The following is a 15,974-nucleotide window of genomic DNA, read 5'->3' on the forward strand; positions in this document are numbered from 1 at the left end:
ATTAATAGAGTAGTACTATAGTGAGTTATATAATGGTAAAATCAAAAAATCCCATAATGTTGTTTTGCAGATGTTTTTCACCAATCTTTCATCGTTATACCCATCTCTCAGATCTTTGTGAATGTGAAGTAGTAATTATGTAAAATTATACACTATAACTTCTCTAGGCATTCTCTAGTCTTTACTCACAAAATAAATGTAGTAATTGTGTGCAATATAAAACCTCATGAATTTGATGGATAGACTTACATATGTGGTTAAGAGATAGTTTCATTAATTGATTCAAAAGTATAATGTAGTAATTTTTCTGTATCAAGGCAATACTTTTTCATATAGGCTTTGAAAAAATGTGGTTTTTATTTATGATATGAATTGTTAATTTAAATTCAATTAATTAAAATTTCAATTAAATATGATGCATTTATATTGACTCTCTAGGTAGTATTATTATCCTAAGGTACCTCCTTTTATTTAATAAGGAGATCTTGCCACATTGTGTAAGAAAGGTTTAAATGTTAGATAATCCTATGTGACTATTTTGCTTACTCATAAATGTAAGCCACATGGACAAATAATTACTTGGCTCATCATGTTTCTTGGAAAATTAATGACTGATTAAACTCAAAGCCATCCGTGCTTGCAGCTGGTCATTAATCCTTCCACAAATACTGAAGAATAACGAACAAAATTTAAATTTCTATTACATGTAAAGGGCTGTAAGGAATGCATCAATAATCTGAAAACGTCATTTTGTTAAAAGATATTTCACTAATGAGAAATGCATTATTTAAGCTCAAAGTCCAACTGGAGAGAATATTAACCAGCATTTTAATCCTTTCCAGAATACTGAATCCAAAGAAATCAATGGAATTCATGATGAAATCAACACTTTTGAATCAAAAGGTATCACCATGATAACTTACATTCATAATACAGGAAAAGTCATAGCACCCAAATTCTGCTATTATAAAAATTAATATCTTTGAGTGAAAGAAAAACTGATCCACTGCAAGTTGAAACTAAAAGGTTAGCACTCAGATCCAATTGCAGCCAGGTGGGAGGGCATTCAGCTCCAGCATTGAATAGTTCAGGAACTGCAAACAAAGCTTTGGCAGCAAGTTCCGGAGCTTTGAGTGTCTGTGTGCCTAAGCCAAATAAGAAAGACTGGTTTTCCCAGGGCCACCTGCTTTCTTGCTATGGTATGCTGGGAAAGGGGGAAACTTAGTTAAATATGAAATGATGAGTGAAATTTCTTTTTCCTTTTTATTGTCAAAGGGACAAGCTTGGAGGTGGTTAGTCTTAAAAGGGAAACACCAGTGGCAATGACAGTTGGTAGAGGACATACCCATTTGTAATGAAAAAGAAGGCAAAGTATCTGGGGAAATTTTGAAGTTATCACTGTTTTCTTCATTCTGCCCATCCAGAAATAATTTACCTACCATACACTGTGTGCTATTCCTGGGGCATATAAAATAAATCAGAAAGATCTGGTCCACATAGACAGGGAAAGAGAGCATAAGATGACGAAACTTCTTTTACCATGAAGCTAGACTGCCAAGGACGGGGCTGGGTTTTCACAGTGCTTTGGTGAATTTGAGTCCAAATTTGCCAGTTTGCAGTACATTATGCCAAAGCCAACCTAAGTTTATAAATTTCTCTTCCCTCACTGATTATTTATCTTTGTATTTCATTTCTGATAGTTATTAAGTAACTATATTTTAATTGTTTTAAGTTGCATTATCAATGGAGTTTTTACAATAACCATTGCTTATTTTTCTTCATGAAGAGTCCTATTCTGCCAGTGGCTCAGGCAGAGCCAACTAATAAGACATCTAACTCTTTAATGATCAGGGGACTCTATGCAGGCCCTATCATTTGAAGGTTTTGTTTAGATAAGTAAGCACCAACTAGTATGAAGTAATGATGGCATTTATATTTTATAGTCTTGTGACAGATGTATGGGAGAAGTCAGAATATGTCTTCTTTTTCTTTATGACTGAACTTCATTTGCTTTATTTAAAGTTAGTAGCTGCAAGATCTTGAAAACTAGAGCAAAACATTCAAATTAGAAGAATATTTTAATTTTAAGCATTTGTTTTTATACGATCTTTTTTGGGTATCATTTATTGTCCTTCTCCCCATTACTTTGTTTTTAATTTTACTTTATTTTTTATTGTAACATAGTTGGTTGTACATATCTGTAGAGTACAGAGTTGAATATCAATACCTGTGTGCAGTATGTGATGCTCAAATCAGGATAATTAGTATATTCAACATTACACATTGTAATCATTTTTTGCATCCCTTTACCAATTCCTCCCTTCCCTTCATTCTTTCTCTGGGAACCTCTGGTAACCCCAGTTCTGTTCTCTCCTTTTGAAATTCCAGTGAATTATTGTGATTGTTGTATCTTTCTTTTTTAAAAAAATTTGTTTATTTTTAAGCTCTCACTTATGAGTGAGGACATATGGTATTTCTCTTTCTGTGCCTGGATTATTTCACTTAACATGATTTTCTCTAAGTTCATCCATGCTGCTGAGAATGGCAGTATCTCATTCTTTTTTATGGCAGAGTAGTATTCCATTGTGTATGTATACCACATTTTCCTTATCCAGTCATCCAATGATGGACATTTTGGTCAATTCCAATTCTTGGCTATTGTAAATACAGCTGTGATAAACATGGTCCTCCTCATTACTTTTCAATCCTTCCTCATCAGTGTTGTGAAAATGCTTTGCTACAGACAGTTCTCCTTGAACTAGACAAAACTTTGGATTGTCTAACCTAGGCAAAAGCGTTAATTTCCATTTCCCTAAAGTTGTGTGATCTAGCACAGAAGATTAAACTTTGGCTTTCATAGCTGTGAAACTATATGCTATTTGCTAAAATTTATTAATAAGCATATTTGTTCCTTTTACTAATTTGAATGTAGTATGGACTACTAAAAATATGTCTGTGTACCTTGAAATAATATATCTTCTATGGCTATTACTGTTGTCATTTAAAAAATAATATTACTAAAGATTGGAAAGGTATATCAAGTATCATTTAATTTACCAGTGGCGAGAAATTAAAATGAATGACATGGTATTGACTGATTTATTTTTATTTTTATTTTTCAACTAGCATCTGAACCCATTTCTTTGAAAAACTTAAAAAGGCGATCACAATTTTTTGAACAAGGTAAACCACAAAGCTAACAATTCATGCACTTCCATGGAATTGTTCTCACTGTCCACTCTTCCTTGTGGTCTGTGGTGCTGGGCACTGAGCCTCTTTAATTGGGCCGTCATTATGACCAAGTGACATAACCCATTTCCATTCTTTCTCTAGGGTCATCGGGCTTTTTTTACAGTTCATGGGTCTACCTCTGTGGTAATGGGTCTTTGTGTGTCCTTTGTATACTTCTAAAGATTGTTTTGTTTTTTTTCCCCACCTTGTAAAAAAACTGAGATGCTGTTAAACACACACTTCTTTCCACTGGGTAACAGTAAGAAATGAGGAATTTCATTTAAGTCTTACTGCTTCCTACCAATTGCATAATACTGAATTACACCAACATACAGTTGGCCAAATTTTCAAAATTCTGATCTGTTTTTGATTGTGCAAAAGTTTTATAGAGCAGAGTTATTTATTGCTATTGGGGTGGTGGCTTTGGAGTGTTGATATGACTGCTCTGTGGACTTTGAAGTAAATTCAAAGTAATTAAGTTTTGGTTGCATCTGGGAACAGGTATGTTTTGAGATGCTCTGTGTTGGTGTAGTTGGGCAGGGCTGCCTCACGACGTGTGATGCATGTGGCGTTTCCTCCTCTTTCACGTCTGTCCATTGCTCTGTCTCAGGAATGCCCTTCAAGCTCTGGCACTCAGGAGTGAGAGGTGTAGAGACTTTGTGGGGACTTTGTTCCCATAAACTGTTGACTAGGTCAGTTGCAGAGTAATTTAATCCCCCTTACAGTTAGCTAGAGGCTTTAATGAATTACAGCCACATTAAAGGGTGGATATGGGTTTAAATTTGGAGTATCTACCTTTTCTTAACATCTGCATTTTAATTAAATGTAAGCTCTTTCTTCTTTAGAGAGTAAAATCTGATTGGTTAAATGAAAATAAAATCACTCTCTTTAAAGGTTGAGGTGAAGGAGATAGCAAAAGGGTTAATGAAAACAGATTCTGTTTAACATGAGAAGTTAATCTGTTGATTAATGTGCCATATTTTCTTATAGGAAAAATATCAACGTGAGCAGGAGAAACTGAGGGAAGAGTGGCAAAAGGCTAAACAGGAGGCTGAGAAAGAGAATTCCAAGTACTTGGATGAGGTAGAGTCAGCACATGCCTGTTTAGTTCCCTTGCTTCCCTTTCCTTTGTTGGTGGAATTAGCTGAGAAGCAGGAGACACTCATTTCTCTCTGCTTTTGGCCGCACATTCGTCTCTGTAGGTCTTTGAAAAATTTGCTTCCCTTTCCTTTGTTGGTGGAATTAGCTGAGAAACAGGAGACACTCATTTCTCTCTGCTTTTGGCCGCACATTCGTCTCTGTAGGTCTTTGAAAAATACGATGAGCTCCTATTCGTTAGAATTTTGCTTTGGTGTTTCAATCTTTCTCCTAGTTTTTCTATCGCATCATTAAATAATTATATTAATACAACTTACGTGCATCTTCCTCTGCCAAATTACATCTCAGTCACTTCCGTGTGGCTTTTTTAGTGTTAAAACTCTTAATATTTTTTTGAGTGGAATTCTGGGCCAGCTACTGTTAGTATCATCTAAAACTGAATATATACGTATCTATATGGAATTATAGAGATGCACAGATTTAGATGGATTTCTTTTTTCACTGGTCACCTAGGAACTGATGGTCCTAAACCCAAACAGCATTTCTCTGACCACACGGGAGCCCATGGTTGCCACCTGGGATGAAGGGTCCAAGTCTTCCGACAGGGAAGGAACCCGGGCAGGAGAGGAGGAGAGCAGACAGCAGCAGGAGGAAGCTGTTCGTGAGGACCACAGAAAGAAGCTGCAGGAACAACTCCTGCTGGAGCAAGAGAGGAAGCTGAAGGAGCAGCAGTATCAGGAAGAGCAGGAGCAGACGTGGCGTCAGGCCGAGGCGGAGAGAGAGAGGGAAACGTCAGTCAAAATATACCAGTATAGGAGGTCTGTCCCCACAGCCGTAGGGCACCGGGAGTTTTCAAGGGGCTTGGCTCAGCTGTATTCATTCCCCACTTCAAAGGCACCTCATCATTCTCCCTGCTCCCTACTATCCTTTCTCTACACATGTGAACACAAGCAGCCTAATGGAACCTTTACGTCATAAGCCCAGTCATGTCACCTTAATTCCCTGCTCAAAACTCTCCCTAGAAGGCATCCTGTCACATAGAACACCCTCCAAAGTCGTTGCTGTGGCCTGGAGGCTCGTATGAGCTGCATCTTGGCCCATGTCTACCTCCTAGTGCCTGTTCTTCTTCCTCCACTCGTGGGTCCAGCCCCGCTGGCCTCCTTTTTCTTCCTTGAAAATGCCCAACATATCTGCCCCTGGACTTCTGCACTTTCTGGTCTATCTGCCTGGAGAAGTCTTCCCTCATGTATTTATATGTTTTGCTCACTCCTCTTCTTCAAGTCTCTGCTCAAACATCGCCACCTTTGACTTTCCAGAATACCTGATCTAAAACACATGCCTCTTCCCCATCCCTTCTCTCTGTGTGCCTTTACTCTTTTATATTATGCATTTGTTTGTCTTTTGGCCTGCCTGCCTCAATAAAATCTAAGTGCTACGAGGCCAATAAGTTTGTCTTGTTTTCTTCTGTAGCCCAGTCCTAGAATGGTGCTGGAACATGGTGGGCACTCAGTATATACCTTGGCATGAAGGAATGAGTGAATGAATGAATTGCAAATGTCTGTTGTCAGTGGGTCTGTTTTCTGCAGTGATTGGTTGAAATACCACTGTATGTTTAGTTTTAAACAGAGACTATTTATGTAAAGAGACTAAACTATCTCTACTTTCGTATCCTTTTCTTAAACTCAGGGAAGGCCTGAAGGTCTAATACTTTGACTACAAAATATTTTTCCTTCTTTTAGGCCTGTTGATTCCTATGATATACCAAAGAGAGAGGAAGGTTTGCTTCCTAATGACAGGTATGTAGAACATTTTATTGTAATTTGGTTGGTAGTAATTGGCTTCAGATGAATATGCCAAGGCTTGCCTGGATGATTTATAGAACTACGTTAGTCCTTTGTGTTTTGTGGGATACAAAGACAACTTATTGTTTGACCTTTGTATCGATTAGCTTCTGCTGTGTAACCAACTACTTCTAAACTTAGTGACTTAGCTCATTATTTTGTGGGTCAGCGTTTTCAGCTGAGTTCAATTGGGCAGGTCTTTCAGTGGACTAGGATCTTTCATGCACCTGCTATCAGTTAACTAGCAGCTCTGCTTTTGGGGTTGGCTGGCTGCCATTTGGGGCAATGAGAGCCACTGGGTTATGTATCTTTCAACATCCTGCAAGCCAGTGGGATTTTATATACATGGCAGGTGGGCAGGGCAAAGAGAGGATTAAAGAGAGGAAGACTGCAAGGCAACTTGGGGTCTTAAGTTATTGTCTAAAAGTCACAAGGCCAGCTCAAGTTCATGGAGAGGGGAAAAACTCTCTTTATGAAAGGAATCAATTGCAAGGAGAATGGACATGGATGGGAGAAGGATTGTGTCTATTTTTATAATCTATGGCGGCTTTTATTTTAAAAGTTGAGAGCACTGGCTTACGATGTTTCATATGGATGTCTGAAAAGAGAATTGTGGCCTTTCTCTTAGACAGTGGTTAGAACTGCTGTTAAGCTTTGGGGAAAGAAGATAAAATTTCAGATATCTGGAAAGTTTATACATGTCTTAAAATTTCTTAAAACATTAAATTTTAATGTTTTAAAGTAATGTTTAAAATGCTTTGCAGTTTTGGAATCACTAAGGACTTCTGAACAGTCTGTCAATAAATATCCAGTGTAGGACCATTAACTTGTGTTTTCAGAGCTGAAATTTCTCCTTCAGAAAGTTTGTCTTATTCATTAGACAGGGAAAGACTTGTATCTGTAGCCAATCAGGATGACTGAATTGGGCTCAGAGTAGAAAGGAGTAACCAGGTAGTGTGGGATGGCGATAAAGAAGGAAAAAATGACCTTATTTGTAATGAATCTCTGAGTAACTATAGATCATAAAAATGTTTATCTCTCTTTTAAAGTTATGGATTTATGTATATATTTTAAAAATATTTATGTAGCTCATTGCCTTTGGAAAAATAATTAAAATGCAGAGAAAGAAAACTTAAGGAATTCTGGAAAATATGGAATACCTCTAGGCATTCTTATTAAAGCATGCACTAGATGCATTGAAGAGTGTGGCTAGACATCTGGTAATAAAAGTGTTTTCTTCTGTGTAAACACAAGTGAAATTATTCAGAAATGCAGCTGTCTACCAGTTGTATATATTATTACATATTATAGATTATTACATTATATGCATACACATAAATACATTACATATACATGTATGTACACGTTAATGCATATTATTGTATATTATTATACATTATTATTGTTACCATTAGTTTTGAAGCTCAGTGTGCCTAGTAGAGTGAGAATGAGGTAAGTATGTGCTGATTTATAGATCTAAATTTTACTGCTACAAAGTTAGGCATTTTCAGAAATTGACTGTGCAATGTGCTTTACTACCTCTTTGAAATGCTGCGATAGCATTTGGTAAATGGCTGTTTCAGAGGAGTCAGTAGTATCCTAATACCCAAGAAATCGACATCATGACCCTGGTGCAGCGTGGAAGAAATGGGGACAATCTGACTTTAGGTGACCTGCTGGCAGATGCTTTGTAAGCCTGGTGAGGTTGAGATCTGAAACAGAGTAAACATTGATGTAAATTGGTCAGTAATCATCTTAATCAGTGTACAAGCTGGTGAAGTGCTGTCACATGTTTATATCTGTTTCCAGCATCTCACCTTTCTTGGTTCTAGGAGTGTCATAGTTTTCTGCTGGCTTGTGCAATATGAAAAATTCCTTGGCTTAAAAGTGAATATCTCTCTCAACAGATATAAGAAATAAATCAACTGCTTTAAAATCCATCTTTTTTGGTGTATTTGGTTCATAAATATGAAAAAGATGTTCTTACATATTTACTATATTGTGTTCTGTGTTTTAGGACTAAATCCATGTCTACTACTGAACTGGATGGTTACCCTGCAAATAAAAATGGTAACTGTGATTTTTTTCAAACTTCCTCAGCATAATTGCTTATTTGTGCTATCACAAACTATGATCAGCATGTTTAAGGTCAAGACATTTCAGATTTGTTAAGATTTCATAATTAAAATACTTAGTATTTTTAGCATCTGTACATAAAAACAACGAAACTATCGTGCTTAGTTTGGCTTCATAATGGAAATAATACTGGAAGATTAAAATGGTTTTTAAGTAGCTAATGAACTGTGTGGAAAATTTGCAAAGTGATGCAGTTTCATCTTGTAGCTGAAAAATGGGATGGGAAAGATTTCTGCAGAATACTACAGGACTTAAAAATTGTATACAGGTTGGAAATTGTATGTTTAAATGCCAAAATATTTTTTAAAAAGTCCAAAGTGATAATGGCTTCACTAACTTTGCAAAAAGAATTTGGAACCTGATATTGTTATAAAGCATTTTTCCAAGGAATTCATATAACTGAAATTATATAACTAAGAAAAAAAATCTCTAAGCAATAAGCATCATTTTAGGCAGGGTTTGCATAAGCAGGCTGCCGGTCAGTTACATAAATCAATGAAGGTCCAGGTGGAGTTTGAGGTGGACATGCCCATGTAAGTGGACAGCTGTTCCCCAGCTTCAGCCTGTGACTGCCACGTGGGAGAATGCAAGTCTCTGATTGCCAACTCTTTCTGTTGTGAAAAAGAAGTAAAAAAAAAAAAAAATCTGTATTTTCATGTGTTATCTTGTAAGTTCTGACAAGGAATTTTTTTTTTTTAAGTTTAATATTTTTGTGTGAGCAAAATGACATGTCTACAGGCCAGAATGGTCTGGTGGCAACTAGTCTGTAACCTCTGACTAAAGCTTGTAGAATTTATGGTTTCTATTAGGGTTCATGGTTTTGTGATCGCCCCTTTCCTTGAACACTTAATACCTTCTATTAATCTGGTCCTAGTTTAACTTTCTAGCCTATTTTGCTGTGTTTTTTCCCTTTAAGAAACCTTAACTATAACCAAATTGTTTTCTTTCTCAATTCCTAACTTCTCAGATACTTTCTGATCTGGTTTGTGTAGTCTTACTTTTCCCTATTTGGATTTCCCATTTTTTGCCCCTGAACACTTGCCCCCAGCATCGTTAAAATTATAGGTTAAATACTTCAGTCTTCCATGAACTACTTTTAACCTGCAGTGATTATATTCTCTCCTGACCTTAAACACATAACCTATTAGTAAGGGCAACTGTGAATCTCTGAAATCATCTCGTTAGTATTTTTGGCTTGTTATTCACCTTGTTATTTTTGTGTGTGTGTTGTCTCCCCTTTACTGATTTAAGCTCCTAAATAGCAGGCAGTGGAAGTTATTAAATATTTGATTGAAAAACTTGATTATACCAATAAGGCACTTTCAAAATAGAAGATGTTTTATTTATTTAAAATCTGACCAAATTGATAAGCTATATGTATACACAAATGTAAATGTAGGTGTGTATAAGAAACCTTTGGTGGCCTTGCTTATTGCTTACTGGAAGATTTATATCTTCTCTCTGTGCCGTGTGTGTGTGTGTGTGTGTGTGTGTGTGTGTGTGTGTGTGTAAGTTTTTTGAAAGAAGAAAACTCCCTGTTTGATTGCAGAGTTGTCACAGCAGGCATTTGATGAGCATGCGCTCAACTGATTTAATTTAGGAAGGAAGGGAAGAGTGGAAGAACTGTTTCTAGATGAACATTTTGTGACCAAATTGTGCTGAAATCAATAGTGGTTTCTTATTAGGCAGCCTCCTTAGTTTTCCTGAGTGTGTTCTGTGGCGTGCCTCTGGCTGTGGAACTGGACTTTCCAGGGTAGGAGACAGTTACTTTGTGTTCTCATGCAGCAGCCTCACTGAGAATTGATAATGTTGGCACATGTGCAGTGTCACATTCTAAGCTGTACTGTATTTGGAGACTTATTCACCATCACCTTTTAAAATATATTTAATCCTGAAGCTTTTGATGTGTTTTTAATTTAGGAAGCACTAAATATTTAGACAAAATTGGAAGCACTAGCTCTCCACAGAAGAGCTCCAAGAAAGAACAAGTCCCATCCGAAGCAGAGTTGGAGAGACAGCAAATCCTTCAGGAAATGAGGAAGAAGACGTCCCTTCACAATGACAATAGCTGGATCCGCCAGCGCAGTTCCAGCATAAATAAGGAGCCGATTTGTCTGCCTGGGATTATGAGAAGGTGCGAGACACTTTAGGAATTATTTTCTCTTTTTTTACTATGAGGCAAATATTTAATTTCTAGAGATGCTGGTGCTTTGGGTAGAAGAGGTGTCATCCTGATTTCTGCTGCTGCTTACCTAAGACTTGGTGAGAGAAAGAGAAGCAGAGCAGACATCACTGAGCACTATTGTGTGTCAGACGCAAGCCAGTTGCTCTGTCTACGTCACCTCATTTAACCTGCAGAAAATGCTTTGAGGTAGGGATAGTAATTCTGTTTTTCCATGTAAGGAACCTGTGGCTCAAGCAGGGAGGACACTTAGACAAAATCACATCGTTAATAGGTTGCCAATAATGCATGTGGAATTCTGAAGTGGGATTCAGACACTTAACACATCCCACTCTTAGTGCTTTCGTGGCTGCTGAACTTTAAAAAAACATAGGTAGATATAAATTGAGATGAGTGGATGAATATTTTAAAAGATGTGTCTTGGGTAAATGAGTACTGCTGCTTCTCTGATTCAATATTTCTTTATTGGACAAATAAACTTGGGAAAGTATTTGTAACACATTACAGAGAATGGACTACTAATTATTGTAATATATGAGGTTTTTTAAATCAGAAAATAAACCTAACAACTCTATAAAAAAATAAAGTGTTATGAACAGACAGTTCATAGGAAAAAGAAACAAGCCAATAAACATAAAAGTTTGATACTACTCCTAAAACAACAATGATGTGTCTCTTTTGCTTATGGGATTTATAAAGAGTTAAAATTGATAATTTAGTGTTGACAGTTGTAAAAGATATAGGAATTCTTGTTTCCAGTTAGTTGGACAGTTCTTCAGTGTTGTAAACAAAAGTTTATGCATCTGTACCCTGTGAGCAATTTAGTTTCTAGCACTCGATCTTCTGGATGTATTTGGATAAGTATGCAAAGATATATCCAAGGATGTACACTTAAACATTATTGGCAATAATAAAAAAAAAAAAATTGCAGTGTCTATTATTAACGGGATACTTTGTAGTTGTTCAGTAAATAGTGGCACACCAATAAGATAGAATACAACTGTTAAGGAAAGAGACATATTGGTGCATAATACACCAACTCAAAACTTAGTGGGTTAAGATAACAATTCATTCTCTCTTACAATTCTGAGGGTAGTCTGGGCAGTTCATCATGTTGTATTGGCTGGGGCACTTGAGCAGCTGTAGTCCTTTAAAGTAGGAGTCCACAAATTTTTTTGCATAAAGGACAAGATAGTAAATAATTTAGGTTTTGCAAGTCACATTGGTCTCTGTCACATGTTATTTGTTTTTTCAATAACTCTTTGAAAATGTAAAAAATATTGTCAGCTCATGACCCATATATATTTTGGCAGTGGGCTGTAATTTGCTGATGTAGAAGCTTCACTGAGAGCTCAGCTAGAGCTGTTGGTTGAGAGCCTCTGTTCGCTCTATGGGCCTCTCCGTACAGCTGCTTGGGCTGCTGACGGCACGGCACTTGGATTCAAAGGGGAAACTTTCCAAGAGGATGATCCTTCACATGAAAGTGCTTATCAAACCTCCATGTGCATCTTGTTTGCTGATGTCCCATTGGCCAAGTTAGTCTCATGGCCAAGCCCAGAGTCTGTGGGAGGGGACCATACAAGGGGCATGGATACCAGAAGGCATGATTCTTTGGGGGCCACCAAAGTACAGTCTATCGTAGGAATAGACATGAAGATACTTTAAAGATAATATGTATTAAATGGACAACAAGATATTGAAAACTGTGTTATGGAGTAATCCCATTTGTTTAAAAACAATTTTTTTTTCACTTTTTTATTTTGGCGGCTGGATGGTAAGGGGATCCGAACCTGTTTAAAAATGATAAACACACAAATGCATTGCTTTTGTATATAGACACATCTATACTTACATATGTGAATTTGTATGCATATGTATATATGTGCTTGCATATGTGAGAAAATGTCGGAAAGGACACATAATAAACAGTGGTTACCTTTGGGGACTGGGACAGGTAAGTTGTGGTAAGTGAGAAGGAAAGACCCTTACCCTCTCTTGGCTACACTTATATAGTGCTTGAGTCTTTCTCCTTATGATGATGTGTTACTTTTATAATGTTAAAATAAAAAACATACTTCAAGCTTGAGATAAGAGAAAGTTTTAAAAGCGATAACAACAAAATTGACCAGGTAGAAAAAACTCTCGTAATTTGGACTTAACTTTTGTAGATTAGTATTAATGTAAGTACATGACTTTAAGAGAGATTTTCCAAAAGATGTCCTTAAATCAGTTTGTGAGATAGATCCTATTTTAGATGCATATTCAATTTAAGGGACATGGCTGCTGAATGCTCCTGTAATGTGGACATTAAACAGTTGTCAAAATTTAGGGCTGTGTGTGGTGAGTGAATGAAGGCTTCACAAAAGTCATGGCCTGGATTACTTCAGAATCAGAGGACTTTGGTTTGAAAGCCAGTGCCACCACTGATTGGCTCTTACTATGGACAAGTTGACATCCATGAGATTTTTAAGAAATCTTATGTAGTGTTGTGAAAATTAAATAAGTTTAATATTTTTATGAAAGTGTCTAGCCTAATACCTGTCACACTTAAGTGCTTAAAATGCATTTTTTGGGTTGATTTTTAAGAAAGACTTTAAGATTGATATGTCCAAACTGTTGAAGATTTAAAGGATGAGTGTCTGCCGTCTTAGTCTCGACTTTTATCTTTGAAATATTTTTCTCAGTAACTTTCTTTCCACTTTGGTATTTACTTTATTCTAAGTACCAAGTAAATGAAAATAAATGAATGTCGATTGAAATGTGAAGTATCATGATGCCTCTGAGGATGAAGAGCAACTTCTCAAAGGGAATGTTGTGTGTAACTTGACTTCTTACATTAATACCTGCATATGAAATACATAAAGTAGATATTTTGATGACTGTAATGATGTGTTAAATAGGTTTCTAGGTGGACATATCACATTCTTTTGATGAATCCTTTCTGTGTTTCAGAGGTGAATCTCTAGATAACTTGGACTCCCCGAGATCCAGTTCTTGGAGACAGTCCCCATCGCTCAATCAGTCTACAGGATCCTGTGCTTCTTCCTCCACTCAAGACGTCAGTCGCCCCCCACGTCGGGTGCTGTCCTACATGCGGAGCCCGCCGCAGGGCTCTCATTCAACTGGCCCTGTGGAGATCATCCCCGCATACAGAGCCACCACCCAGGCCCCTGCCGTGAGCAGACCTCCGCTTTTAGTCTCACAGTCAGGCTCCCAGCCACGTAACAGGTGAACCCTTTCATCTTTCTCTTTTTTCCCTCTTAGTCTCAGGGGTATTTTTCATTCAAATTTCCCCCAAGTCTTGTCCAAGCTTTCCAATGAAAGAGAAAAACAAGCCCTTTTGAATGAGTCAAATTTGTTGTTCTTTTATCAAATCCTGAGAAGGCTTTCTTTATACTGTTCCATGCAACCGTGGTAGTATTTATAGGTGTCTTGTGAAGCCACTGGAGACCTTTAAGACATTGACTTACTGCCACTGTCTCACTTGCCTGTGCTTGTGGTCAGTGTCTTAGGTGGAACATCTGAATAGATGTCAGTGTGGAATCATAAAAATACACAGTAACTCACTCATACTTTTCAAATTTATGAGTAAAGAACATATTGTGAAATGGATGACTATTTTAATGACACTGTAGTGCAAGCTCGTTATGTAGGAACTGAGTATAGAAGGAGAATGTTGTAATCAAGCTCCATCATCTGGGGAACTTTTAACAAACTGGGTTAAAAAAAATGTTAAATAGGTTAGATCTTGCTTTTTGGGTTTTTGATTGCCAGAATCATTGCTTGCCTGTGATCTGGTCTGCCAACATTTTGTTCAGGCTACATTAACTGTATTCTGTAGGTCACATGGTATAGGAATTGTGTAAGTTGTGATAGTGTCTTGACTAGAAACTGATTTTTTTATATAGAGTGAAGCCTACGTACCAACACGGGTTGAGTTTTTAGATCTACATAGCTTTTCCGCAGATCTTTTATACTTCACATAACTATATAGAGCAATGCTTCTGTTGTCACCCCAAGTAGATGCCAGTGCTGCTGACATATACTACTTTTCATCACAAATGGAATACTTAAAAGTAGAAACACATTAATACTGGGATTTTTTTCTGGCTATCAAATAAGAGACTTTGATAAGAAACATATTTTATATCAATCCAAAATAGTGTTACATGTACCAGGATCTGCAAAATGTGTATCAGAAATTTTGAATTAAGAGAAAAGGGGTAAGGAGCTATCAAATAAGAGACATTGATAAGAAACATATTTTATATCAATCCAAAATAGTGTGACATGTACCAGGATCTGCAAAATGTGTATCAGAAATTTTGAATTAAGAGAAAAGGGGTAAGGATTTATGGTAAATCTAGGGGCAGCGGGGGTAGGAGCATGGGCATGAAGTCTCGGGGGTGGAAAGAAGGCAGAGAAGAAAGTGAGAGGCGATCGGCCATGGGGCTTTTCTGCCCTGAGAAGCTGCTCATCTAGGAGATGGCCTCTTAATATCCGATACTCAATAGCTGTGCACTGTTCACTGCCACCAGAATGCTGTGCTGGTGTTCTGGGGCTATAAAGTTAAGGAATAAGTGGCTGCTACTTCACCACTTGAGAGAGGAGATAAGGCCCATATCCAAAAGTAAGGTAGAAACCATCCTTCCCTATCTGAATGGAAGCTGTTGGCCAATTTTCCTTTCATTGTCCACAGAGGAAGTTGTATAAGCCAGAGGCACAGTCAAGAAAACACTGGCACTTCTGTTTAACTAGAAAATTGGATGAAAAAGAAAGAGAGTGAGAAATAAGACTGTGAAGGTCAGTTGTAGCAGACTCGCAATGCCTCTCGAAGGAAGCCGGGGCTGCTCTGCTAGCCTTCTGAGGGGGGCATGACATGATTAGTACTGTGTGCTTGGTAGATTTAACCAGCAAGAAGACAGAGGTGGATTAGAGGAGGGGGACTTGGTGAGTACGGATGTGATCTAAGAGGACGGCATCCTGGGGTGCAGAATGGACTAATTTTTACACTGAAATTGTTCATTGAAGTGCATAGGTGTCAGGGGTCCCAGAGCCACTGTGTAGATCATTAAAGGTTTCAGTCTAACCAAGTGAGAAATAAGGCATGCGTTGGTTGGCTGGTGAAAGTTTTTTTGCCACAGATATTTGGAACCTTTCTTAAATTATGATTAATGCTAATACCAGAGTGTGATTTTAAATAAAACCTTGAGTTGCCCAGGTGAAAGCCTCCATTCATTCTTGTTCCACATCTAGGTCAGTCAGTGGGAAGCTTGTATGCGCCTACTGTAACAAAAATCTGGGCAAAGGAGCTGCCATGATCATCGAAACCCTGTGTCTTTATTATCATTTACAGTGTTTTAAGGTGAGACTGAGATAAACAGCCTGCAGGCCTGCAAAGCTTTGCTTGGAGCGCGCATGGCTTCTTTGAGCCACTGAATGTGGACGTGCCACTAACAAGCTAGATGCTGTGTTCGCCAGTCTGT

At 37.5% G+C, this 15,974-nt stretch overlaps 1 protein-coding gene across 1 annotated transcript in view; it reads left to right on the forward strand.

Annotated features, from left to right (window-relative positions):
• The window catches only part of LMO7 (LIM domain 7), a 208,288-nt gene that overhangs the window by 188,702 nt on the left and 3,612 nt on the right, over positions 1 to 15,974 (forward strand). Inside the window, exons 19-27 of the mRNA XM_008580452.1 lie at positions 843 to 903; positions 3,127 to 3,183; positions 3,334 to 3,416; positions 4,222 to 4,314; positions 4,843 to 5,147; positions 6,069 to 6,125; positions 8,188 to 8,240; positions 10,227 to 10,440; positions 13,441 to 13,716. Of these exons, the coding sequence (XP_008578674.1) occupies positions 843 to 903; positions 3,127 to 3,183; positions 3,334 to 3,416; positions 4,222 to 4,314; positions 4,843 to 5,147; positions 6,069 to 6,125; positions 8,188 to 8,240; positions 10,227 to 10,440; positions 13,441 to 13,716 (1,199 nt within the window). The remainder of the gene's footprint in view (positions 1 to 842; positions 904 to 3,126; positions 3,184 to 3,333; positions 3,417 to 4,221; positions 4,315 to 4,842; positions 5,148 to 6,068; positions 6,126 to 8,187; positions 8,241 to 10,226; positions 10,441 to 13,440; positions 13,717 to 15,974) is intronic.

The sequence above is a fragment of the Galeopterus variegatus genome, unplaced genomic scaffold, assembly GCF_000696425.1.
Source record: "Galeopterus variegatus unplaced genomic scaffold, G_variegatus-3.0.2 Scaffold2101, whole genome shotgun sequence".
NCBI lineage: Eukaryota > Metazoa > Chordata > Mammalia > Dermoptera > Cynocephalidae > Galeopterus > Galeopterus variegatus.